The sequence below is a fragment of the Dendrobates tinctorius genome, unplaced genomic scaffold (genome assembly GCF_039654945.1).
Source record: "Dendrobates tinctorius isolate UK_male_01 unplaced genomic scaffold, ASM3965494v1 ptg000127l, whole genome shotgun sequence".
Lineage (NCBI taxonomy): Eukaryota > Metazoa > Chordata > Amphibia > Anura > Dendrobatidae > Dendrobates > Dendrobates tinctorius.
In genome coordinates this window covers 15,661,733-15,689,031 of record NW_027361795.1, presented here as the reverse complement: position 1 = coordinate 15,689,031, position 27,299 = coordinate 15,661,733, and the positions used below count along the sequence as shown (strand labels likewise).

Here is a 27,299-nt window from a genome sequence, read left to right as displayed (position 1 = left end):
AATTTCAAGCATTTTTAAACCAGAAAACTGGCAAAAAAATCTTAATAAATTGGGTACAAAATGTTAGGTTGTAATACTGTACATCATACCTATTCAGCTGGCAGGAATAATACAATGCATTGGCAATGGTAGATGGCTGCACGAAACCCAAGTCTCAAGGAGCACAGTTAGAACAGAAAATCTAGAGACCCATATTAATATTATACTTTAAATATGTGACATTTTTATGCTTCTTTTTATGAGGTTACTTTGCTCTTCAACCAAACAAGAGATCACGAGCTGAGAAAAAGTTTGCCCGTCAGGTTGGAATGATAGCAGGTGGAACAGGTATGTAAACACAATAGGAATAATTTTTCATATGCAGTGTTTATGTAGTAAGTTTTTCTGGAAGCAAAATAGTATTATGCATTCCAAATGTTTCCAATCAGTGAGGTAACATATATTTGTCACATTTTTAAATATGAATAGTAATGTGTTTTTCATTTTTATGCATTAGAAACATATAGCATCACATAATCGTAATAAGCACATGATATAGTTACCTTCAAGCAAGACCCGGGGGACCCACCACATCCACTGATGTGGGTGCTTATGATATGCTATATGTGTACATGACTTTGATTCACTATGCTTTTGAGCAATATGGGTGCGCAATAAGTATGCAAGATTGATCTTTTTCATTATTGTATAGATATGGATATGCAATATCTACTATATCATACCACCTCCCGGGTATACCCACCTTCATTAGCTGTACTTGTGGTTGTTATTTTGCTACTTTTTATATTATTTTTATGTTTAATAAAATTATATATTTTTAACTAAACTAGCAATTTTGTAAAGCTTTTTTCTGGGTGCTATGTTATTTTTTGCCTTACAGCCGGAATATACAGGATAATCATTGGTGTATTTGCAGGGCCATATTTAGAGTTTATGCTGCCCTAGGCACTTTTAGTGCTGCCTCCCCCCATTGGTGACCGCTATTTTGCATGTAATTTCTCTCTCCTCTGATGTGATCGCACATTAGAGGAGAGAGAAATAGTATCCCCGATCCCCCCGTTACCTCCCAGTGGTCCTCGTGGTCCCTGGGCCCTCCTGCCTCCTCCAGTGGGCGCCGCCATCTTGGTCCGGGAAGAAAATGGCGGGCGCATGCGTAGTGCGCCCGCCGAATCTGCCGGCCGGCAGATTCCATTCTTTCATTACAGGTACATTTTGATCACTGTGATAAACCCTATCACAGTGGTCAAAATAAAAAAAATAGTAAATGATCACCCCCTTAGGTAAATATAATGAAATAAAGAAAATATATTTATTTTCATTTTTGCATTAAAGTTAGGTTTAGAATTAGGGTTAGGGTTAGAAATAGGGTTAGGGTTGAAATTAGGGTTAGGGTTGGGATTAGGGGTGTGTTGGGGTTAGGGTTGGAGCTAGAATTGAGGGGTTTCCACTATTTACCAACTTTGGGGGTCTAATTTCTCCTGTTACCCTTGGTAAAATAAAAAACAGCAGCCTAAAAAAATCATTTTTGAGGAAAAAAATGATTTTTTATTTTCACAGCTCTGCGTTATAAACTTCTGTGAAGCACTTGGGGGTTCAAAGTGCTCACCACTCATCTAGATAAGCTCCTTGGGGGGTCTAGTTTCCAGAATGGGGTCACTTGTGGGGGGTTTCTACTGTTTAGGCACATCAGGGGTTCTGCAAACGCAACATGACGCCCGCAGAACATTCCATCAAAGATTGCATTCCAAAATGGTGCTCCTTCCCTTCCGAGCTCTCCCATGTGCCCAACCAGAGGTCCCCCCCACACATGTGATATCTCATCGCACTCAGGACAAATTGCACAACTTTTGTGGTCCAATTTAACCTGTTACCCTTGGGAAAATAGACAAATAGCGGGCTAAAAATCATTTTTGAGGAAAAAAATGATTTTTTATTTTCACGGCTCTGCGTTTATAAACTTCTGTGAAGCACTTAGGGGTTCAAAGTGCTCACCAGACATCTAGATAAGCTCCTTGGGGGTCTAGTTTCCAAAATTGGGTCATTTGTGGGGGGCTTCTACTGGAACATCAGGGGCTCTGCAAACGCAACATGATGCCCGCAGAACATTCCATCAAAGTCTGCATTCCAAAATGGCGCTCCTTCCCTTCGGAGCTCTCCCATGCACCCAAACAGTGGTTACCCCCACACATGTGGTATCGTTGTACTCAAGACATATTGCACAACAACTTTTGTGTTCCAATTTCTCCTGATAGCCATGTGAAAATAAAAAATAGCGGGTTAAAAAATCATTTTTGAGGGAAAAAAATGATTTTTTTATTTTCACGACTATATGTTATAAACTTCTGTGAAGCACTTGGAGGTTCAAAGTGCTCCCCACAAATCTAGATAAGTTCCTTAAGGGGTCTAGTTTCCAAAATGGGGTCAATTGTTTGGGGTTTACACTGTTTAGGCACATTAGGGGCTCTCCAAATGCAACATGCCATCCGATCTCAATTCCAGCCAATTCTGCGTTGAAAAAGTCAAACGGCACTCATTCCCTTGCGAGCTCTGCCATGCGCCCAAAAAGTGGTTTACCCCCACATATGGGGTATCAGCGTATTCAGGAGAAACTGAACAACAAATTTTGTGATTCATTTTAACACTTGTGAAAGTAAAAAAAAATTCTGAAGTAAAGAAGTTCTGAAGTAAATTTTTTGCAAAAAAAAAGTTGTGTTAATTTTTTCCTTCTACATTGCTTCAGTTCCTGTGAAGCACATAAAGGGTTAATAAATTTCTTGAATGTGGTTTTGAGCACCTTGAGGGGTCCAGTTTTTAGAATGGTGTCACTTTTGGGTATTTTCTCTTTCCCCCATGACGGCACCACGGAGAGAGAGAGAGGGATCCGCCCTCAGGGACAGGAAACCTACAGATGAAAAAGGCGGTACCTCTCTCCCACATCAGTTGGTTTCCTGTCTCTGACAGGGAACCTACAGCGCGTACCTGGAGTCGTCGCAGGATCCGGGGACCGATCCAGACCAGCAATAGGCAGCGGGGCTCCCAGCCTTGGCTGGATCGAGGCTTTGAATAGGCTCCCCCCCGAAGCACCACCATCGGGGTCGGCGGGCCCTGAGGGCGAGTGGGGAAAGGCAGTGAAGAAATCCTGGAAGCCGGGGGGGGCCGGAAGCTGGAAACCTTCTGCTCGATCGATCCTCGGGGGGCCCAGTAGCGCTAGACGCTTTCACGATACCCTGGGATTATCATCTGGCCTATGCCTTCCCCCCAATATCTCTCATTCCCTTAGTACTGAGGAAAATACAGGAAGACAAGGCAACGGTAGTGGTAATAGCGCCCTTCTGGCCATGGAGAATATTGTTCTCCTGGCTGAGAAGAATGTCCGTAACGGATCCCTGGGTGCTACCAGAAACTCCAGACCTGCTATCCCAGGGACCAGTGCATCACCCCCACATAAAAAAACAAACATATGACAGCTTGGCTTTTGAGAGGGAGCTCCTAAGTAACAAGAGCTTCTCGTCAAACTTGGTATCCACACTACTAAAAAGTAGAAAGCCAGTAACCACTAAAGCGTATGGCAAAGTGTGGAAGAAGTTCATGTCAGTGTCAGGCTCTTACCCAACGGGCAAAATCCCTGTAGCCAAGATTCTAGAATTCCTACAGAGGGGGTTGGAAAAGGGGTTAGCTACCAGCACCCTAAAAGTACAAGTGGCAGCCTTGGGAGCTTTGTATAACCATGACCTAGCCAAAAATAGATGGGTTAGGAGATTCATTAGAGCCTCAAGTAGGTCCAGGCCGATCCTTCTACACACCACCCCACCCTGGGATCTAAATCTGGTGCTAAACGCACTAACCAAATCTCCCTTCGAACCCCTAGAGAAGGCTCCCTTAAAAATATTGTCGCTTAAGACTTCCCTCCTAGTAACCTTAACTTCGGCCCGCCGCATTAGTGACATGCAAGCTCTGTCTGCCCACGCACCCTTCACGCAAATTCTGGAGGATAAGGTAATTCTTAAAACCGACCCAGCATATCTCCCCAAAGTGTCTTCACAGTTTCATAGTTTAGGAAGTTTAGGAAGGATAGGGCTCTGTTTGTCTGTTTTCAGGGTCCTCGGAAGGGTCAAAAAGCATCGAAGGCCACACTGGCGAGGTGGATAAGAGAGGCCATCACCCTATCCTACTCCTCCTGTGGGGCGGCCATCCCAGAGGACGTAAGGGCCCATTCAACCAGGCAGTGGCATCATCCTGGGCGGAGAAAGCCGGCGCTTCAATAGACCAGATATGTAGAGCGGCCACTTGGTCTTCCCCCTCTACATTTTTCAGACATTACCATCTAGACTTGACCTCCTCTTCAGAACTCACCTTTGGGAAAAGGGTTCTGGAGGCGGTGGTCCCTCCCTAGATGTACAATCTTTGTAATTCTCTCCGTGGTGCCGTCATGGGGGAAAGAGAAAATCGTAGTTACTTACCGATAACGGTATTTCTCTGATCCCATGACGGCACCCGTACATCCCCTCCCTTTTCACACACAGGTGTGCACATTAGAGTGAGTTAGTTAGCTTTATTACTTAGCCACACGGTGCCTCTATTAATCTTAAGTTGAGTAATTTGATTAATTTTGGACTTTTATAACCATTTGAGTTGCAGCTGAAAGTTCTGTGTAATGCTCTGTAAACCAACTGATGTGGGAGAGAGGTACCGCCTTTTTCATCTGTAGGTTTCCTGTCCATGAGGGCGGATCCCTCTCTCTCTCCGTGGTGCCGTCATGGGATCAGAGAAATACTGTTATCGGTAAATAACTACGATTTTCTGTCATGTACATCCCTTAAAATGACTTTAAATATGATGTGGTCCCTAAAAAAAAAGGTTTTGTAAATTTTGTTGTAAAAATGAGAAATCACTGGTCAACTTTTAACCCTTATAACTTCCTAACAAAAAAAAAATTTTGTTTCCAAAATTGTGCTGATGTAAAGTAGACATGTGGGAAATGTTATTTAATAAGACATTTGTGTGACATATCTCTCTGATTTAAGGGCATAAAAATTTAAAGTTTGAAAATTGCTAAATTTTCAAACTTTTTGCCATATTTCCGTCTTTTTATAACTAAACACAAGCCATGTAGAAGAAATTGTACCACTAGCATGAAGTAAAATATGTCACGAAAAAACAGTCTCAGAATCAGCAGGATCCGTTAAAGCGTTCCAGAGTTTTAACCTCATAAAGTGACAGTGGTCAGAATTGTAAAAATCGGCCTGTCATTAAGCTGCAAAATGGCTCTGTCACTAAGGGTAAGTACACACGTTGCAGATTCTGCTGCGGATTTTGCAAAGCGCAAGAGCTGGAAAAATGTGTTTGGAAGAAGGCAAAGTTCATTTCCCCTGTTCAATGTTTATTACTTGTCTCACACTGGTATCTTCCAGGCAGTGCCCTCCCTATAAAAAAAAGGCAAAACGTCTATATAGAAAAGAAATACTATGAATATTATAAGCAAAGTACTGATAAAAAATGCCACTTTATTGACATTTGAAAGACATGATTACACAACATATCATAAAAAAGCATGATGTCACAAAAAGATTTTTATTAAAAGATACTAATCATAAAAAACATAGAAAATAATAATATGAAAAATCCAAACAACTAAGAATGCATGTGTGATGCAAGAGGCATGGAATGTCATAGAATCATAGAATCGTAGAGTTGGAAGGGACCTCCTGGGCCATCTGGTCCAACCCCCTGCTCAAAGCAGGATTCGCTAAATCATCCCAGTCAGATGTCTGTCCAGCCTCTGTTTGAAGACTTCCATTGAAGGAGAACTCACCACTTCTCGTGGCAGCCTGTTCCACTCATTGATCACTCTAACTGTCAAAAAGTTTTTTCTAATATCTAATCTGTGTCTCTTCCCATTCAGTTTCATCCCATTGCTTCTAGTCTTTCCTTGTGCAAATGAGAATAAAGTTGATCCTTCTACAATGTGACAGCCCTTTAGATATTTGTAGACATCTATTAAGTCTCCTCTCAGTCTTCTCTTTTGCAAACTAAACATTCCCAAATCCTGCAACCTTTCCTCATAAGACAGGGTTTGCAGACCGGTCACCATTCTGGTCGCTCTTTTCTGAACTTGCTCCAGTTTGTTGATGTCTTTTTTAAAATGTGGTGCCCAAAACTGGACACAATATTCCAGATGAGGTCTGACCAAAGAGGAGTAGAGGGAAATAATGACTTCACGTGATCTAGACTGTATGCTTCTGTTAATACATCCTAGAATTGCATTTGCCTTTTTTGCTGCTGCATCACACTGTTGACTCATATTCAGTCTGTGATCTATTAGTATACCCAAGTCTTTTTCACATGTGCTGTCACTTAGCCCTATTCCTCCCATTCTATATATGCTTTTTTCATTTTTATTGCCCAGATGTAGTACTTTGCATTTCTCCCTGTTAAAAACCATTCTGTTAGTTGCTGCCCACTTCTCCAGTTTATTTAAATCTTTTTGAATCCTCTCTCTCTCTTCTCTAGTATTAGCTATCCCTCCTAGCTTTGTGTCATCAGCAAATTTAATCAGTTTACCCTCAATTCCTTCATCTAAATCGTTGATAAAGATGTTGAACAATACAGGGCCCAGGACAGAGCCCTGTGGTACCCCACTTGAGACATTCTTCCAACTGGATGTGCAGCCATTTACGACCACTCTTTGGGTCCGATCACTAAGCCAGTTATGAATCCACCTAACAGTTGCCTTGTCCATTCCATACTTAGTCATTTTTTCAATAAGGATTGTATGAGAGACTTTGTCAAATGCTTTGCTGAAGTCAAGATATACTATATCTACAGCATTTCCTTGATCCACCCAATCAGTGATACCGTCATAGAAGGAAATTAAGTTAGTCTGACATGACTTATTAGTTAGAAACCCATGCTGACTCTGTTTAATCACTTCATTCTTATCCAGGTATTGACATACATGTTGTTTAATAATTTGTTCAAAGATCTTTCCTGGTATAGAAGTCAGACTCACTGGCCTATAGTTGCCTGGGTCCACCTTCTTCCCCTTTTTGAAGATAGGAACAACATTTGCTCTTCTCCAGTCTTCTGGCACTTCTCCTGTTCTCCAAGAATTTTCAAAGATTATGGAGAGGGGTTCAAAAATTTCTTCTGCTATCTCCTTCAGTACTCTGGGGTGTAATTCATCTGGACCTGGAGACTTGAATTCATTTAGGTTAGCTAAGTGTTTCCTCACTATCTTTCTGTTTATAGATATCCTGGATTCTTCTATTCCCTTAATAGGACAGTGAATAACAGTTGATGTTGCATTTCCTTTCTGAGAGAAAACAGATGCAAAATAGGAATTTAAAAGTTCAGCCTTCTCAACATCCTGTCTTACCATTTCATCATTCTCATCCTGTAAAAATCCTATAGCATCTTTGACTTTTCTTTTACTTTTGACATATCCCCAAAATCCTTTATTATTGCTTTTGACATCTCTTGCAAGCCTCAGTTCATTTTCAGCTTTAGATAATCTGATTTGTGCCCTGCAGGTTCTGCAGACAGCATTATATTCTTCTTTAGATATGCCTCCCTCTTTCCATTTTATAAACATTTTTTTCTTCCTTTTTAGCATGTGCTTAAGTTCTGTGTTCATCCATCCTGGTTTCCTTAAATGCTTCCTATTCTTCCCTCTTTTCGGAATTGTTAACAACTGTGCTTTGAGAATTTCATTTTTCAAGATTTCCCATCCTTCCTGGACATTTTTGTCTTTAAGGATATCCAGCCATTGGATCCCTCCAATTCTCTTTCTGAATCCCTTAAAATCTGCCTTTCTGAAATCTAACCTTGACGTCTGAGTCTTCACAGGTCTTCCACCTCTAGTAATCCAAAATTCTAAAATAGCATGGTCGCTACCTCCTAGGGTCCCAGCCACTTTTACCTCCTCAACCATTTCCTCCCTGTTTATAAGGATTAGATCCAAGGTAGCAGTTCCCCTTGTTTTCTCCCTTACCTTTTGGAAGATAAAGTTGTCAGCAAGAGAGGATAAGAATTTCCTTGACCTGTTAGTTTTGCCTGAGAGAGATTCCCAACAAATGTCTGGATAGTTGAAATCTCCCATGACAACTATGTCATATTTTTTGGAGAACTTGGCCATCTGATGCATAAAGAGTTCATCTATATCTTCGGCTTGCACAGGCGGCCTGTAGTAAATGCCTACAATGGTGTCCTTTCCATTGTTCTGTCCTTGTATTCTTACCCAAACAGTTTCCACAGAACTCCCAGTCTCTGAAGCTTCAATCTCTGTGCAGATATACGCGTTTCGAACATACAATGCGACACCCCCTCCTCGTTTATCAAGTCTGTTTCTTGCAAATAAGTTGTATCCTTCTAGTCTTGTATTCCAATCATGTGTATTGTCCCACCAAGTTTCAGTGATTCCAATTACATCATATTTCTGTTCCTGTGTTAGTAGTTCCAATTCTCCTTGTTTGTTGCCCATGCTTTGTGCATTAGTATAGAAACATTTTAGTTTGTGATTGGTTTCTCTTTCTCCAATATTTTTATTAATTAGATTCTTTTGTCTTTGTTCTTCCTTTCCACTTCTAATAGCAGAGTTCTCAATAGCATTTGTCAGGTGTATGGCTTTTTCTGGTCTTTTGCTTCCCTTCCCATGTTGTTCTAGTTTAAAGCTCTCCTTACAAGTGTAGCAAGGCGACTTCCAAATACATGCTTTCCAGTCTTCGTAAGGTGCACCCCATCTCTAGCAAGTAGTCCATCGTATAAGTAGTTCACTCCGTGATCCAGAAATCCAAATCGTTGCTGACGGCACCATCGACGTAGCCAGTTGTTCACCTGCAGAATCTTATTCCACCTCCTTGTTCCATGGCCATCCACTGGGAGGATGGAAGAGAAGACCACCTGCGCTCCCAGTTCTTTCACTTTCTTGCCTAAGTCTTCAAAGTCTCTGCAGATGGTTTCCAGGTCGTTTCTTGCGGTGTCATTTGTCCCCACATGTAGTAGCAGGAATGGGTAGTCATCTGTAGGTCTGAAGAGTCCTGATATCCTGTCAGACACATCTTTAATTTTTGCACCTGGAAGACAGCACATTTCTCTTGTAGTTATATCCGGTCTGCAGATAGCGGCCTCTGTTCCTCTCAGCAGGGAATCCCCCATGACCACCACTCTCCGTTTCTTCTTCACAACATTTTTCTTTCTCCATCCAGGAGGACTCTGAAGGCGTACAAGGTTGCTGTTTGTTGGCAAAGTCTTATCCTGATGTATTTCTTCATCGTTTTCCTGCGTGAGAGCCTGGTACTGGTTCCTGAGCAGTATGGGTGCTGACTGCCTCCTGATCCTCCTGCTTCTCTGGGTCACATGTCTCCATTCCTCTGTTTCTTCAGGTGCACTTCGAATTTCTTCTCTTTCTGTAACATGAAGAGATAATTGTGCTCTGTCCAAGAACTCTTCACCTTCCTTAATGATCTTCAACGTAGCTAACCTCTCTTCGAGATTTTGCAACTTTTCCTCCAACAGGGACACAAGCTTGCATTTGTGGCATGTGAAGTTTGGCTTTTCCACTGGTAAATCTGTGAACATGTAGCAAGAAATGCAGCTCACCAAATGGCTCCTGGCCTCTTCCATCTTGAGATTTCTTAAAAACGATGAAAGATGAGCCAAATTTCGCGCGCAGATCCTTTGTCTGAAGACATGTGCTTTCGGCATATGTTAGAGGGCATATCTTGACCCTAGTTGGTGTTATAAGTATGCAAGTTACATATTTTGAATGTGCTCCGATAGAGCTACCCACCCTGTAGTTTTCTAGACTCCAGCTTCAGCAGAATCCAAGAAATTGATTCCTACTTAACCGGTTCATACAGGCACTTCGAGTTTGGACTTAAATGAATGCCAACGTCATGCTGAGTAAGATGATACTTTGTTCCCTCCCCGCGATATGATACTTATGAGTTTATTAGGCATTTCTGAAAAGAGGAGGGCTTACATAACTCAGCCCCCACAGTGATATCACGACCAAAGGGTATAAGATAGTGGGAGCTTATTTTGCAGGCATCTTTGCCCTGGAACCCTGATACAGAGAGGCTCTGTGATGCACTGTGATGTATCGCCTCTCCCCCCGCACCACATGGTCTGCTATTTTATTATTATTATTAATATTTATTTATATAGCGCCATTGATTCCATGGTGCTGTACATGAGAAGGGGTTACATACAAATTACAGATATCACTTACAAACTAACAATCACAGACTGATATAGAGGGGAGAGAAGACACCCCTACTACTAACCCCATAGTCAAATTGTAAAGAAAACACACCCAGTAAAAAATCCTTTAATTGAAATAAAGACACAGAAGACTCCTTTAATATTCTTAATTAAACCATACTTACGACCTTACCTAATTCTTGTGAAGCCCTCGATCTCCTGTAATAACAGTAAAATAATAAACCAGCAATATACCATACCTGTTCGTCGTTGTGTCCCACGCAGTAATCCATATCTGGGGGATATACAGTTTTCAACCTGGACGGTGCCAAGCTGCAACCGTCCCGGCTGAAAACTACTGGTGAATGAGATGATTGCAGCACTGCACTCCCTCACAGCCTGAACTGCGGTGACCTCGGGACCATGGGAAAATGCCAGTGATGAGGTGTCAAGTTTTCACAGTGATCTGCTGTGTGAGTTCAAGCTCAGTGTCTTCACAGCATATGACCGCGAAAACTTGTCACCTCATCACTGGCATTTACTCACAGTCCAGAGGTCACTGCAGTTCAGGCTGTGAGGGAGCGCACCTTCAGTGATGTCACCGCTAGTCACTGAGGCTGCGCTCGCAGCATCTCCTCATTCACCAGTGGTTTTCAGCAGGGGTGGTCGCACCTTGGTGCCGTCCAGGTTGAAAACTGTATATCCCTCAGATATGGATTACTGCGTGGAACACAAAAACAAGCCATGAGGAACAGCGTAAAAAAATAAGTAACACCAAGTCTTCAACTGCTGTTGATTTTTTTCAATTTTTTTTTAATTCTGCCTCCCAAAGATCGCAGTAAGGATCGGCGCACATTTATCCTGAGCTCTGCACTGAGCCCTTACACCTTTAAATGTAAATCTCTGAAATACGGGATTCAAGCTAAACACCTTGTGGACGTTTCTCTATAATGAAGCAGAGCATACAAGTGAGGTTTACAACAATTTTGTGCACTTCTGAAAAGAAGGACAACGCTGAACAGAGGCCATACGGAGTCCAGAGTAACTCTGCTGCTTCATTATAGTGAATGGATCCCTCTGGGGGTTTCATCTGTCAGGTCACTTGGAGATTTAGATGGAAACCCCAATATACAATAAGTGCTCAGTGATGAGCGCCAGATAAATGTGATACTAAATGTTATGTAAAATGGCCCCAATAAAAGCTTAAACTCAATACACAAAATAAGCAAGTCTCCACTCAGGTTCGTCAACTGTTAATGGAAATATAGAGGGCTTCGACGTTACTGGTAGCACAAAGACTCTGGAAAAGCAAAATGGCTCCTTGCCTCTCAAAAGAAATTCAGCAAATGCTGTGCTCCCAAATCCAAATGACCCCCTCCCTTTTGAGCCACCATGTCTCTAAACCACATTTAGCACCTATACGTTTGGCACTTCTGTAGTGATGAGAGCCTGCCTAGTTTACAGATGCGTGTCTCCAGAAGCATGAGCTGGGCATAATGTACTGGTCACTACAATGGCAGTTTGCAATTTTCATTCAGGAACATCCACTGCTGCTTGTTTCTGTAAAACACTCATGGAGTCAAAATCATCACTATGCCGGTAGATAAATTCCCTAAGGGGTATAACTTCCAAAATGGGGTCACTTGAGAGGGGATTCTGTTTTACTAGCATTTAGGGGAGTAGCTTCATCAGGTATTCCCCTGGAATAGGATGAACAGTTATGCATAATCAAGATTTCATTTTATGGAATTGCCAACAATGAGGAGGTGTTTGCGACCGTCAGTTATATTTTGCAGACCTAGTATATTGCAAAAAGAAATCAACTAAGATAAATGACAGTCCATCATTTCTTTAAGACATGAAGGTTAGTCAATATGGAAAATTGATAGAACCTTGAAAGTATCCTCAAGTGGAGTCATAAAAAACATCAATCACTATGATGAAATTGGCACTTATGAGGACAAACCCAGGAAAGGAAGACTAAGAATTATTTCTGCTGCAGAGACATTCATACTTACCAGGATCAGAAATCGCAAATTGACAACAACTTATTTAACAACCATTGTAAATGATGTAAGGATATTAAGTAGCAGAGACATCTCAACATCAACTGTCCAGAATAGACTATGAGAATCAGTTTGTTATGGCTGAATAGCTGAAAAGATGTCACTACTGTAGACTGCAAGCAAGAAGAGAATTGTTTGGGCCAAGCAACATAAGTACTGGACTTTAGATGGGAGGAAATCTATACTGTGATTTTTTGTACTAATCACCATATCTTTGTGAGACATAAAAAAGGTGATTGGATGTATTGATGGTGAGGTGGGTCTTTGCTGGTGACAATGTTGGTGATTTATTCCATATTGATGGTACACTTACCCAGCATGTCTACTACAATTTGTAACACAATGACTTCTTTTCTGATTTGCACTTACATGGACTATCATTTGTGTTGCAACAGGATAATAATTCAAATCTTAACTACAGCCTATGTAAGGGCTATTTGACCAAGGAGGAGATGGTTGGATGACATGCTTCCACAAGCTCTAAATTTAATTAATATGGTTTTGGATGAGTTGAGAGTGGTGAAAAAGCAGCCAGCAAGTGCTCAGCACCACTGGGGACTCCTTCAAAACTGTTGGGAAATCATTTCAGGTTCAAAGCTCATGAAGCTACCTGATAGAATACCAAGGGCACCTGTCCCAGATCGGTGCCTTGCTTCCCTCTCTAATATCCGCTAGACTCTGCTGTGCTCCACGTCGGACTTTGCAGATGGCGTGATCCCATGTGAGAATCAGCCCAGGCCTATATAAGGTTCACTGAGACACACTTTTGTGTCTTGGTATTGTCTTAAGACCTCTGTGTTACTTGAACTTCACTTGCTACACACCTGTGTCTTCAGCCTGCTGTTTCCTGACATGCCTGTGGTTTCCATGTCCTCCGTCTACGGTTTTCTGACGTCCTCCACTTGCCTGCGGTATCCTGACAAGCTATGTCTGTATGCAGTTTCCTGAAATTCTTCACCTGCCTGCAGTTCCCTAATATTCTACGCTTGCCTGAGATTTCCTGACAGCTTCCGCCTGCCTACAGTTTCTTGACAAGCTACCTCTGCCTGTGGTTTCCTGACATTCTATGTCTGTCTGCGTTTTCCTAACATTCCCCACCTACTGCCTGTAATCTCCTGTTCCTTGGCTATTCATGAAAATTATTGCAATTACACATTTTGTTATAATCATGTTCATTTCCTTAGTGTGTATTGGAACAACAAAAAATAAGAAAAAAGGCAAATTGGATATAATTTCACCCAAAACCCAAAAAATGGGCTGGACTAAATTGTTGGCACTCTTCCTTAATTGTGGGTAAACAACTTTGTTTCAAGCATGTGATGCTCGCTCAAACTCACCTGCATCAAGTAACAGTTGTGGGCAACATGAAAATCACACCAGATAAAAAGGGGAGAAGTTGACTGAGTCTTTGCATTGTGTGCGCCACACTAAGCATGGAGGGCAGAAAGAGGATAAGAAAACAGTCTAAGGACTTGAGAATCAAAATTGTTGAAAAATATTAATCCTTGAGAACCAAAATTGTTGAAAATTATTATTATTATCCATCTCTAGAGATCTTGATGTTCCTTTGTTCACCATACACAACATAACCCATGGCTCTGTAGCTAATCTCCCTAGACATGGATGGCAGAGAAAATTTGATGAAAGGTTGCAATACAGGATAGTCCTGGTGCATAAGCAGCCCCAATCAAGCTCCAAATAAATAAAGCTGTCATGCAGGCTCAGTGTGCATCAGTGTCAGGCGCAGTGTCAGGGCAAGCTATCCATCAACATTTTATTGAAACGAAACACTACGGCAGGAGACCCAGGAGGTCTGCTGACACAGAGACATAAAAAAGCTAGATTTCAGTTTCCCAAAATGTACTTGAGTAAGTCAAAATTATTTTGGAAAAAAATCTTATGGACAGATGAGACCAAGAGAGAGCTTAGTGGTACCAAAAATGGAATGAGGCCTACAAATAAAAGAACACAGTACCTACAGATGAATATGATGGGGTTCAAAGATGTTTTGGGGTTGTTTTGATGTCTCTGGCACTGGGTGCCTTGACTCTGTGCAATGCATCATAAAATCTGAAGATTACCAAAGGCTTATGGGTTGCAATGTTGTTCCCAGTGTCAAAAAGCTGGGACAATGACCCCAAGCATTCATCAAGAAGCTCCCAGAAATGGATGGAAACAAAGCAATTGAGAGTTCTGAACTGGCCAGCAATGAGTCTGCATCTAAATCCCATTGAACACCTGTGGAGAGATCATACAATTGCTGCTGGGAGTAAGCGCACTTCAAATATGAGAACTTTGAAGCCGTTTGCAAAAGAAGAGTGTTCCAAAATTCCAATCGAAAAGTGTAAGATGCTTGTTGATGTTGATACTCCAGTGGTGAGCCTGCATCAAAGCCGGGACATGTCAGCTGTTTTGAACAGCTGACTTATGCCCACAATAGACGCAGGTGGAATCGCGATCCACCTGCGCCTATTAACTAGTTAAATGCCACTGTCAAACACTGACAGCGGCATTTAACCAGCGCTTCCGGCCGTGCGGCCGGAAATGCGTGCATCGCTGACCCCCGTCACGTGATCGTTGGCATAACAACCAGAGGTCTCCTGGAGACCTCTATGGCTGTTGATGCCTCATTGCTATGAACGCCACCCGGTGGTCGGCACTCATAGCAATGCTGTATTTCTGCTATATATAGGTGATCTGAGCATCGCCTATATGTAGCAGAGCCTATCGTGCTAAGGCAGCTTCTAGCCCCACACGCTATTGGAGCATGCCAAAAGTTTATAAAAAGTTTTAAAAAATAAGAAAAAATAAAAAAAAACTAAAAGTTTAAATCACCCCCCCTTTAGCCCCATTCAAAATAAAACAATAAAAAAATCACATATACATATATATTAGGTATCGCCGCGCTCAGAATTGCCCGATCTATCAATTAAAAAAAGGATTAACCTGATCGCTAAACGGCGTAGCGAGAAAAAAAATCAAAACGCCAGAATTATTTTTTTTTCGTCACTGTTACATTGCATTAAAATGCAATAACGGGCGATCAAAAGCACATATCTTCACAAAAGTGGTATAATTAAAAACATCAGCTTGGTGTGCAAAACATGAGCCCTCACCCAACCCAAGATCACGAAAAATGGAGATGCTATGGGTCTTGGAAGATGGCGCAACTTTTTTTTTAACAAATTTTGGAATTTTTTTTCACCACTTAGATAAAAGAAAACCTAGACATGATTGGTGTCTGTGAACTTGTAATGACCTGGAGAATCATAATGGCAAGTCAATTTTAGCATTTAGTGAACCTAGCAAAAAAGCCAAGCAAAAAACAAGTGTTTTTTTTTGCAATTTCACCACACTTGGAATTTTTTCCCGCTTTGTAGTACCCGACATGGTAAAACCAATGGATTCTTTCAAAAGTACAACTCGTGCCGCAGAAAACAAGCCCTCACACGGCCATATTGGTGGAAAAATAAAAAAGTTATGGCTCTGGGAAGAAGGGGATGGAAATATGAAAATGCAAAACCAAAAATACCCCTGGTCGTTAAGGGGTTAAATGTTTGTTAACCCCTTAGTGACCAAGCCAATTTTTATAGTTCCGACCATTGTCACTTTATGAGGTTATAGCTCTGGAACGCATCAACATATGCCACTGATTCTGAGACTGTTTTTTGTGACATTTTGTACATGTTATTAGTAAAATTTATTCAATAAGACTTGCAATTTTCAAACTTTTCATTTTTGTGCTCTTTAATCAGAGAGTAATGTCACACAAAATAGTTAATAAATAACATTTCTCACATATCTACTTTACAGCACCACAATTTTGTAAACATAATTTTTTTTGTTAGGAAGTTATAAGAATTAAAAGTTGATTAGCGATTTACAAAACCATTTTTTTAGGGACAACATGACATTTGAAGTGACTTTGAGGTGTCAATATGACAGAAAATATCCAAAAGTGAAACTGATCTAAGAAATGTACCCCTCAAGGTGCTCAAAACCGCATTCAAGAAGTTTATTAACCCTTCAGGTGCTTCACAAGAACTAAAACAATGTGGAAGAAAAAAATGAACTCACCAAAAAATTTACCTTAGACCCAAACTTTTTTATTTTCACAAGGGTACCAGTGGAAAATGAACCACAAAATAAGAGGTAGCTGTCATGGGGCAGTAGTGGGAAAACAGGAAAGGTGGAACCTGGGCCCCTGAACTGCCCCTCAGGCTAAGGAGGTGCCCTAACTTTCCTTAACTTGGGGGTACACTTGAAGTTAGTGAGGCCCAAGTCCCCGACCTGTCCCTATCTCCTGTTTAGCCCTGAGCTAAACCACCAACCCCCTCCCCAGGAGGTGAGACAGGGAATAAAGTGAACTGCACCAATAACACAAAGGAAAAATACAACAGACACCACAGGGTTAAAGCAACTAAAAACCAAAACCCAGCTTTATCTGCTGCCAATGCTCCAAGCAGCAGAGAAAGGTACTCGATCAGCATCCAGCAGCAACACCACTGCTCCAGATAAGTTGAACCCCCTCTGCACCAGGTAGGTCCAGTCTTCACCAAGGTTGGTTAGCAAATGACCAGTATTACCAACAGTAAGTGCAGCACCTGATGACCCTTTATAGGAATTTCGAGTAGTCACCACCTGCTGACTAACTAAACATGTAGTAACACCAGCGGCCACCGGGGGGGAAACCCAGCTGCAGACGAACTACAGTTGTAGTAACACCAGTGGCCTCCGGGGGCAAAAACCCATATTAACCCCCGAGGACCAGGAAGAAAAAAAGTTTATATTACAAGAGTCCAGACTCTGACACAGATCCAAAAATGGATCGGACAGTGTCACCATTTGACTTTTTTAACACAAAATTGTCTGGAATCAATGGCGGGCACCATGTTGCTACTGGAGACCCACTAATATGCCTAAACAGTGGAAACCCTCCAACCCTAACACAGCCCTAAATTCAACCCTAACCCCAACCCACATATAACCCCAACCCTAACCACAACACTAACCCCACCACAACCCTAACAACAGCTCTAACCCTAACCCTAACTGCAAAGAATGGAAAAAAATATATTTTTATTTTATTATTTTTATCTAACTAAGGGAGTAACAAATGGGGGGTTGATTTACTTTTTTTTTTTATTTTGGTCACTATGATAGTGTCTCGATCCATGTTTGGATTTGTGGCAGCTCTGGTTCCTCTCAGTTTTAAACTTTTTTCCTTTCAGGTCATCGGGGTTAATGTCAGTTTATTCCCCCACTGGCCTGCTGGTGTAATTGCATTGTTGCTGGGTTTGCTGATGTTTGATGACCACTCCATATCCTTTAAAAGGTCACCTGATGCATCAGCTGACTGTTGGTGATACAGGTCCTTTCTGGAGACCAACCTAGCATGAGCAGCTCTCTGGTGTCTACCACATTTCATGTTAAGAGTCCTGTTGCTGGTGATATCTGCAGTGTGGAGGTTTGCAGCGGTTAATATAAGCTAAGTGCTGTATTTTTGTTACCTCGTTCCTTCTGTGTCTGTTCCCCCCTGTGCTTCTTATCAGTAGTGGCTAGGCTAGTGTCCTATGCTGACAAGTGCACTAGCGAGGGCAGGTTAAGGTGACAGTTTAGGGTAGAGGTATCCTGATGTTGGCAGGGGGAAGGACCTGCATAGGGTGTTAGGTGAGATCAGGGACAGGCTCAGGAGGTGACTGTCCCTGATTCCCTATTGTCAGGCCCTACCTCTCCCCTATTCCATTGGCGTTGTGTTGCTGTGTTGTTTGGTGACTGACCAATCATTGGGTCATGTCACACTGGGCCAGTCACTCCGTGACAGATAGGGTCTATCACCCTGGAGATTTTCCAACGCAGAGGGGCTCTGTACCCTTATTTCTCAGTGCTGTTAAAAAGCAGCGCTGAGGAATCAATACTCTTAACTGCCACCGTTAAAAGGTGTATCGGCGGTCGATAATGGGGTTAAAGATTCAGTATAACCGGTAATTTATTCATTGAAATCCCTTGTGTTTTTAGGCATATGAATACAGTGGGCAGTTCTACGCTGTGACTGACAGCTATCTTTGCATGCACAGTCATAGGGAAGACTGTCAATCACTCACTTGGCCTACTGGACTTTCAATCAATAAAATGCAAATTTTAGTAAAACTTTTCCCACAAAAAATTGTATATCAATCTGATCAGCTCCTCTTGCTCCATAACATCCTTGCTGCAGATCAGATACTAACATTACAGGTTCCCTTTAGGATCTAATGGGTGATGTTTCTCCTTGTGGAGAGCGATATGCTCAAGCAATGCTTCTCCAGGAAATTAAATATGCAAATTGCTCCTTCAGAGAGAAAGAGGACTAGAACTCTAGTGCCAACTATTGGAAGTACCCATCATAAAAGTCCATACTGACCATTAACAAGCCTTGCCATATGACATAAGAGAAAAACCAAACCAGAATCTCGATTTGCAGACATGTGTTCCTGAGTGTTGCCTCTTGTCAATGCAAAGTATGAGATCTGATTTGGCTGGATGAGAGATTTCTGACTGTGGTCCAAGGGGTAACCTTTCGATATTGACTTTTAGGATTGCTACTCCCAATAAGTGGCATTAGAATTCTAGTCCTCTTTCTCTCGGACTAGGGAATTTGCATGTTTAAATTCCCTTTAGGCGTATGTGGTTATCCCAGAAAATATCAATAGATGGCAGTATTGCATAAAGGACAGTTAACTAGCATGCATTGTTATAATGTAATTTTTTTTCAAGAGTAGTCTATTGGTAGACAGATGCCATTATATGTCTGTATAGTGATACTGTATCTGACAGAGCAATACGTCATAGGTATTTGGAAAATTTCCTGACATATACCTCTGTACCTTTGAAAACTTACTGTTAAAAAAAGAGTTAGACCTCATTCAACGTTTCTTTTTTTTTTTTCGTATGTGAAAAAAAATAGAATGATTTCAGGCTGCTGGATTAGATTTTCATTAGTGTTTAGCCTGTGTGCTACTTCTTACCATGAGTGTTTTATCAATTGTTCTTGGAAAAAAATGATGGAGGTTTCTCTAGCTTTTGTTAGCAGGGTACTGAGTTTTTTTAAAGACCCAGATCACAAGCGGACATGTTTCCACTTTTTATTTATTTTGCGGAGTCACAGACGTGTGAACAGCCACTTAGACTTTAATACGAAAAATATGTGAAGAATGGACATCTAAATAAGAACTTATGTTGAAAGGTAAAGGGATTGTCAAGGTATGACACATAAGTCTGCAGTAATGTGAATCCTCACATTGCGTACAGCCATGCACAATCAGAATTCAGCAGTGCCGGTTTCCAGACCGGGAGGAAATGTGATTACAAGGTTGCGATATGCATATTTCAGGTCACATTCCGACTAGACATGCGCGTCTTCGCTCCATTCACTTGTATTGAGCGAAGCTGTCTATATCTAGGCAGAATGTGGCCAGGAGTTTGCACATCAGATACTTGCAGCCTCATGACTGCCAGTTTAGTGCGCTGACACCGGAGAATCTTGACAGAGTGCACTTTGCGAGATGTGAGGATTCACAAGACTTTCATGACAAACCTGGACAACCCCTTTAGTTAAACAGTCCGCTCTCTAGATCTTCCATATGGTATTTTAACTTTTGATGCAGCAGAACCAAATATTGTTTGAGTATTGCGGCTATACACATTTGAGTCAACTGAAATCAATTCAATCCAAAGCATAGACAAGGTGTATATTGATAAAGAAAAGTATGAAAGGCAGCACTCTCCAGTTTCCTCTGTGATTAAAAGTCCTTTATTTTAACTAATATGGACATCCATCAAGCGATAATGCTGCGTGTGGAGGGAGACATGTAGGGAGACAGGTAGACGATGCTGTTTCTTGCTCGAAGTAGCACTTCTACAGATTTGGACCGGTAGAAGCGCTTCCTGATCTCAAAACGGTCATCATAAACCTGTCTCCCCGCATGTCTCCCTCCACATGCAGCATTACCGCTTGATGGATGTCCATATTATTTAAAATAAAGGAAACTGGTGAGTGTTGCTTTTCATACTTTTATTTATCGATATTCATTGCATTGTTAGCCACTACACCACCAATAAGAAATAAGTTTCCTCAAGCAGCTCTAACAGTCCGAGCACATAAGACAAAAAAATAACACTGGTGCCTGCCTATATCTCACTCTTTTGCATAGACAAGGTGTATGAATGCTTGCATCCACTTTCTCATTCCCTTGATTGCTACAATGTTGGTATCAGTTCTTCATTATTGAATGACCACAGTGAGGAAGGGTTTAAATGGAGCATTGGTCACCGACACACTCAAATAAATGTTTATGTCTCCATAAAGATTAGATACAAGATGTGTACCTTTCAAGGTTCGGTTCAGTTCGGATTGGCGAACATCCCGATGTTTACCCAACATTTCGTTGAACATATTCAAACCTCATTGAATTCAATGATAGTCAAAATCAAATGCATAGACAACACCTTTTGGAGGTGGGGGAAAAAAGTTGCCAAAACAGCTCAAATAAGAGGAATAATATTTAGAATTGAGAGTCCTCAGTGGTTGATACCTTTGAATGGCTAACTGAAAAAATGGTAACAAATTGCAAGCTTTCAAGACTACTCAGGTATCTTCATCAGGCTTGGCTAATACAAAATCTGAAGAATCACATATTTAAGTGTAAGGGGTGGCCACAGACACTAAGGCATCAGTGTCCTGACCTTTCCTCACAGAAAATTGCATTTCACTACTCGGCATACCTGCGTCTCCAGGTTCGGGTCCCCCCGGGTACTGGATGGCTGCCTCTGGAAAAGCATGTGATCCATCTGTACCGTTCCCTGTGAAGCTGCAGCATCTTTCTGTTCCTCACTTCATCCGACTCCCGCCCTAAAGGCGTCCGCCCATGCTATGAGTCACTACATTTTCTCTCTACTGTCCTGGCCCACTGTACTGCTGTCTAGTGGCCGTGGATAACTTTGGCTGCCACTGCTTAGCGTTATGTGTCTGCCAAGCCTCCTGGACCTATAGCCCATCTGTACACTTCGGGCACCCTGGCCCCGTATCACTAACTTCCCTTCTACTCTAAACTTAACTCCCAACAGCCCCTCCTACACTTAACCCTACAGTATACTAACTAAGAGTACTAGAGTGCCCCCTCTAGTGTCCACAAGAGAGTGCTACGCTTTCCCTATCCTGTAAATAACAACTTCTGAAATGTAATAAACATTATCCCACTTATGTGAAGCTACAAACAGCAACTATAAGACACAGAGACACACAATGGTAATACTCAAGAAGGAGTAGCAGTACCATTCAATATACATGGTAATACATATAAAAATAACAACGAATAATAAATACAACAATAAAAATTCCTAATTAACCCCTTTACACTCCTCCTTTCCTTAAATTTCATCATCCCTGACCAAACACTTTTCAAAACTTTAATATTTACAATGCATACTCCGCACAGAGAAGTTAAATGAGGTAGTCACATCCGGTACTCACCGAAGTTTGTGTCCTATGCATGGAACAGCAGTCCTGAGAGTAAGCTTCCTCTTCCTTTGAGGGAAGTACAGTCTTTCTTCCGGTGGTCTCCAGCCAAAAAGACAGTTTCTGCTTTTCCAGAAGAATGGGCGCAACAAAAAAAACAATAAAAGCCCATGGGCTCCAGATATAACGCCTAGCTCGCAGTCCTCCAGGCCAAGGTCAACAGATATAAATATAAAACTAAAAGAAAACAAACAACAATTCACTCCAATGTTGTTATTGGGCTGCAACAGGCGTGTAGCTCTTGAATATGCAGAGCATGACAGGGCTCCTTACCTCTGGGGACACATAACAGCCCCGAATCAAACTTAAGGTGCAACATGCACAACGTTTTAGCAGACAAACTTATTCACAGCAAATGTTCAATGGCACGTATCGCGTGTCGCTCCTTCTACTTCCAGGATAATCTCTGCGGCCGCAGAGGATGTGGACTGCTGTGCAGCAACATAAGCGGTAGCGCCAGCAGGCTCCCGGGTGCCGGCTAATATTTGGGCCTGCACCGATTCCAGGAACAGCCCCATGTCATCTTCGTAATAATGAGTGACCGCTACTGCGAAGTATCCACAGGGGCAGTCCTCTTTAAAGAAGGAGACCCAATCCTCCTTCTTCAGCAAACGGCCAAACTTGACAGACGCCACATTCACATAGACTTTGGCACCAGTCCCTTCGTCCCTGATGAAACCATAGCCTCGGTTGGTGTCAGTGTAAACCAGCCATCCACGGATATGTTGCCCTGCTAAAGCGCCTGCTCCAGGCCACCGCAGCTCCGTCCAGGCTTCCCTCTCTCGTTGTTTCTTATCTTTTATGACTCCCTCCATCCAGGTAGCCTGCCTGGGAGTAGGAAAGGGACCCTCTGTTGCTGGGTGTGAATGGGTGGCCCCCAGTGCCATAGTGGAGTGAGAAGCAGGCCGAGCCTCCGTCAACTGGGGTTGAGAGGCTGTCTCCTCTATGGGACGCTGGGGCGGACGATGACCACCGGGACAGGGCTCTGCAGGGAGGTCCTTTCCCCAGGGATAAGGGACGAAGGTACACTCACCCGCTCAGATGTGGACGTGATGGTCATGATCTTCCCGAGTACACTGGCCCTTTCCGCAGGGACGCACGCGCGCTTGATGGACATATGGAGTCCCAGACCACCAGCTCCTTTGGTCTGACGCTGCACCGCTGGCTCCGCACACGAAAAGCTCAGCTGCCGAATAGATGGTAGCTCCGTTGGCTGCTGACTCCGCAGCTGAGGCAGCTCCACAGGCGGACAGGTAGGGACCTCTGCCGATTCCTCGCTTGTCTTGCCACGCTGAGCTTCCGCTCTTTCCTGCCACCATTTCCACTCAATGCAGCCCATGCCCTGGCAGCTACGGGTGCAGGAGCGATGCATCTTGGCCGGTTCAAGTTCAGAAAATGGCGCCACAAAGCTTCTTCCAGGATTTTCTTCTGGGTCCCACCCATTTCCAGGGGGACCACCTCCTGTCACTCCACCCTTTTGTTGCTAGTCGGTGGGGGAAGGCGGGTCCTTCTCTTTTTCATCTGCACCCATCAGGGACGGATCGGGGCATACTGACAGGCAGGTCACGAAGTAAGCTGTTCTTGTTGTCTCCTTCTTCTTCGTCATCTCCCGCCAATTTCAAAGCCGCCATCTTGGTCACAGTAATAGTGTCAGACTTCCGCATCAAATAAGCTGTCCTACTCAGTAGTCAAGTCTGGTGTTGTCACAAAATCTTCAGTAGGTAAATCCAGTGTCTCATCCACAAAATCTTCTCCAGATACAGTGGCCACTTGCTCCTTTTCTGGTCATTCTCCAGGGGCACAGCAGCCACACACACATTATCATCAGCTCTGTTCTTCGCGGGTTCTCCGCACTGCGAGGTAGTCACATCCTACTGACTATGCCAAATGTAAGGGTTGTCCAGGACTATAGTCGCGGCCAGAGACACTAAGGCATCTGTGTCCTGGCCTTCCCTCACAGAAAATTGCATTTCACTACTCGGCATACCTGCATCTCCAGGTTCGGGTGCCCACTGGTACTTCCCAAGCGGCGTTGGCCCCTGTCTGAGGCGACCCCCAGTAACTGAGACACAGTCCATGGTAACTTGAACTGTTTCTTTACTAATAACTTCACACATTATATCCACAGTTGGCACATCGTAGATAGCATTCATCTTTACTTGCTTCCTCACCTGTCCCTGCTTTGCTGACGCTTCTGTATGGCACGCGCCCAGATCGAACTGTCTTAGACTGCTCCCCAGCTTCTTTATAGCCTAACCTCGCCATGATGACAATTCCTTCTGCCTGTTTCGCCCCAGACTTGAAATCATCCACCACCTGGTTTGGCTGCCTCTGGAAAAGCATCTGATCCGTCTGTACCGCTCCCTGCGAAGCTGCAACATCTTTCTGTTCCTCACTCCATCCGACTCCCACCCTAAAGGCGTCCGCCCAGGCTATGAGATGCTAAATTTTCTCTCTACTGTCCTGGCCCACTGTATTGCTGTCTAGTGGCCATGGATAACTTGGGTTGCCCCTGCTTAATGTTACCTGGCTGCTGAGCCGTCCTAGGCCAATAGCCGACGTGAACACTTTGGGCACCCTGTCCCCGTATCACTAACTTCCCTTCTACTCTAAACTCCCAGCAGCCCCTCCTACACTTAACCCTATACTAACTAAGAGTACTAGAGTGCCCCCTCTAATGTCCAAAAGAGAGTACTACACTTTCCCTATCCTGTAAATGACAACTTCTGAAATGTAATAAACATTATCCCACTTATGTGTAGCTACAAACAACAATAGCTATAAGACAGAGACACACAATATAATACTCAAGAAGGAGTAGCAGTACCATTCAATATGCATGGTAATACATATAAATAGGTAGCAGTACCATTTAACAAAGAATAATAAATATAACAATGAACATTCCTAATTAACCTCTTTACATATGGACAAAACACCACAGAAAGAAATTGTCATGATCCAGGACGGGATTTCGCTTTGACCCGTCCTGGTTAGACTATGGGTTAATTGTGCTGCCTCTCTCTGGCAGCAGGAGGCTATTTAGTGCTCACTGGACCTGGGTCCGGTGTCAGTTATACTCCTGCCCTCGGCTGAGTTAAGTGACCTCTTGTATACGTGTGCCTTGTGCCTGATATCTTGCTTGCTTGTTCGGTTGTGATCTGGTTCTGTCCCTGTTACGAGTTCTGCCTGACCCTCTTGTACTGCGCTACCTCTCGTGTATGACTCTCTGCTTGTGACCCGACTCCTCTCTGCTTGTCCCCTTGGTACCACGTCGCCCTCTTGTGTATGACCTTTGGCTTTGTCTGACTACCCGTCTATTTGTCCCTCCTGTACCTCGTTTGCCCGTACTGCTGTGACCTCTGTTTTGCCTGACTCTGAGTTGTTGTATGGTGTCCTGTCCTATCTGAATACAGGACGCTAAGCCCCGCCCCCTTGCAGTCACATGACCATAGGTCCCGTGCACATTATTCAGTTTCAGTGTCCGCAGGTCCTATGCCTCTTTACCTTCCAGTGCTGACTGGGCCCTGACACTATTAGCCTGAAGCACGCATGGTCACCTCTGCTGCCCACTCCACAGGTATCTTCTAGCACTGCTTCTGTACTCAGGACACGCGCACTGGCTCTATGAGCAAGTGCAGTGCGGTGTCTCTGACATTATAACTGACCCACACCATTTTTTTTTCTCTGCTCCCATTCACCTGTGTGTGTGATGGATCCTATGCATGCTCTTTCTGAGCAGGTTAAGCATCTGACGCAGATGTCTCAGAAACTCTTTGGAGAACAAAGAGTCCTGGCTCAGTCTCAGCTGCTGATCGCTGACACTGTGCAGGGGGTTCTTTCATTGGGGGCTCGGGATGTTACATTAATTTCCCCTGAGTCTCCAGTGAAGTTACCAGATACCTTTTCTGGAGATAAAAATGACTTCAGAGTTTTCAAGTAGGGCTGTAAGCTTTTTTTTTCCTTAAGACCACACTCTTCTGGGGATGAAAGTCAGAGAGTGGGGGTCATTATGTCTCTGTTAAGGGGAGCCCCCAAGCTTGGGCTTTCTCCCTTCCTACCACGGCCCCTGAGCGTATGACTGTGGATGCATTTTTTGAGGCCCTGGGGCATATTTATGATGAGCCTGATCGGGTGCGTATGGCTGAGGACAGGCTAATGAATGTTTGCCAGGGGAAACACTCAGCCAAGTGTTTTTGCTCAGAGTTCAGACGCTGGGCTGCTGAGGTCTGCTGGAACGACGCCGCTCTCCGGGGGTTGTTCCGCAGAGGCTTGTCTGAGCATCTGAAAGACGCCTTGGCTCTCCACCCCCCACCTGATGCCCTGGAGGAAGCTATGACACAGGCCGTCCGAATGGATCGCAGGTTACGGGCAAGGGGAGTGATACAAACCGAGACATCATTATTCTCCCAAGGAAGGGGAGCCAGTTCTTCATTGAAAATCACGGCGATGGGAACCATCAACCTTAAGGAGGAAGAAAGGAGACAACGGCACGTGAGAAAATGCTGTGTTCACAGTGGCGAGTCTGGACATGGGAAAAAGGATTGCCCCTCCCGGCCACTAACCAATAAGCGACTGAGCCCGGGTGATTATCGTGGAGGTCACCCAGGCTCTCAGGTACCCTTTTCTGCATTTTCTAAAATGTCATTTCAAGTGGAACTTTGTTGTGGGGGTGTCTCCACATCCACAACTGCCTTCGTGGATTGCGGTTCATCATTGAACTTTATTGACTCTGACTTGGTGGCCAGGTGTAAGTTAGGGATAGTTAGGTTGGAGACTCCAGTTCACCTTGTTGCTATTGACAAAACACCACTGGTTAAGAATGACATTGTGTTTTGTACTGAAGAGTTTCTCCTTAAAGTGAGTTCCTTACACCAGGAACGTATTTCATGTTTTGTAATGAACAACCTGCCTGCGGGACTGGTGTTGGGGTTCCCCTGGTTACAGCTGCATAATCCTGTAATTAATTGGGAATCTCGGGATATTGTTAAATGGGGTCCCTATTGCTCTGAGAAATGTCTTGTTTCTGTGTCTGTGTCGTCCGTGGGTCTAGAAGGCATTCCAGAGTGCCTGATAGATCATACTGACATTTTCTCCGAAAAAGAGGCTGAGGTTTTACCACCACACCGCCCATTTGATTGTGCCATTGACCTGGTTCCAGGTGCTAAATTGCCCAAAGCCCGCCTGTATAACCTCTCGGATCCGGAACGGGCTGCGATGAAGGAATATATTTCTGAGAGCCTCCGTAAGGGACATATTCGTCCTTCTGTTTCTCCTGTGGCGGCAGGGTTCTTTTTTGTAAAAAAAAAAAAGACGGTGGTTTGCGCCCATGCCTCGATTTTCGTGAGTTAAATAAAATAACTGTGAGGAATACTTATCCCCTTCCACTTATTCCTGATTTATATAATCAGTTGTCCGGAGCTAAGTGGTTTTCGAAATTAGACCTACGGGGAGCGTATAACCTTATCCGAGTCCGG

General features: G+C 43.3%; 1 protein-coding gene across 1 annotated transcript in view; it reads left to right on the top strand.

Annotated features, from left to right (window-relative positions):
* CYB5R1 (cytochrome b5 reductase 1) overlaps window positions 1-27,299 on the top strand; it is a 288,183-nt gene that overhangs the window by 192,418 nt on the left and 68,466 nt on the right. The window contains exon 6 of the mRNA XM_073542557.1: window positions 244-327. Within this exon, the coding sequence (XP_073398658.1) occupies window positions 244-327 (84 nt within the window). The remainder of the gene's footprint in view (window positions 1-243; window positions 328-27,299) is intronic.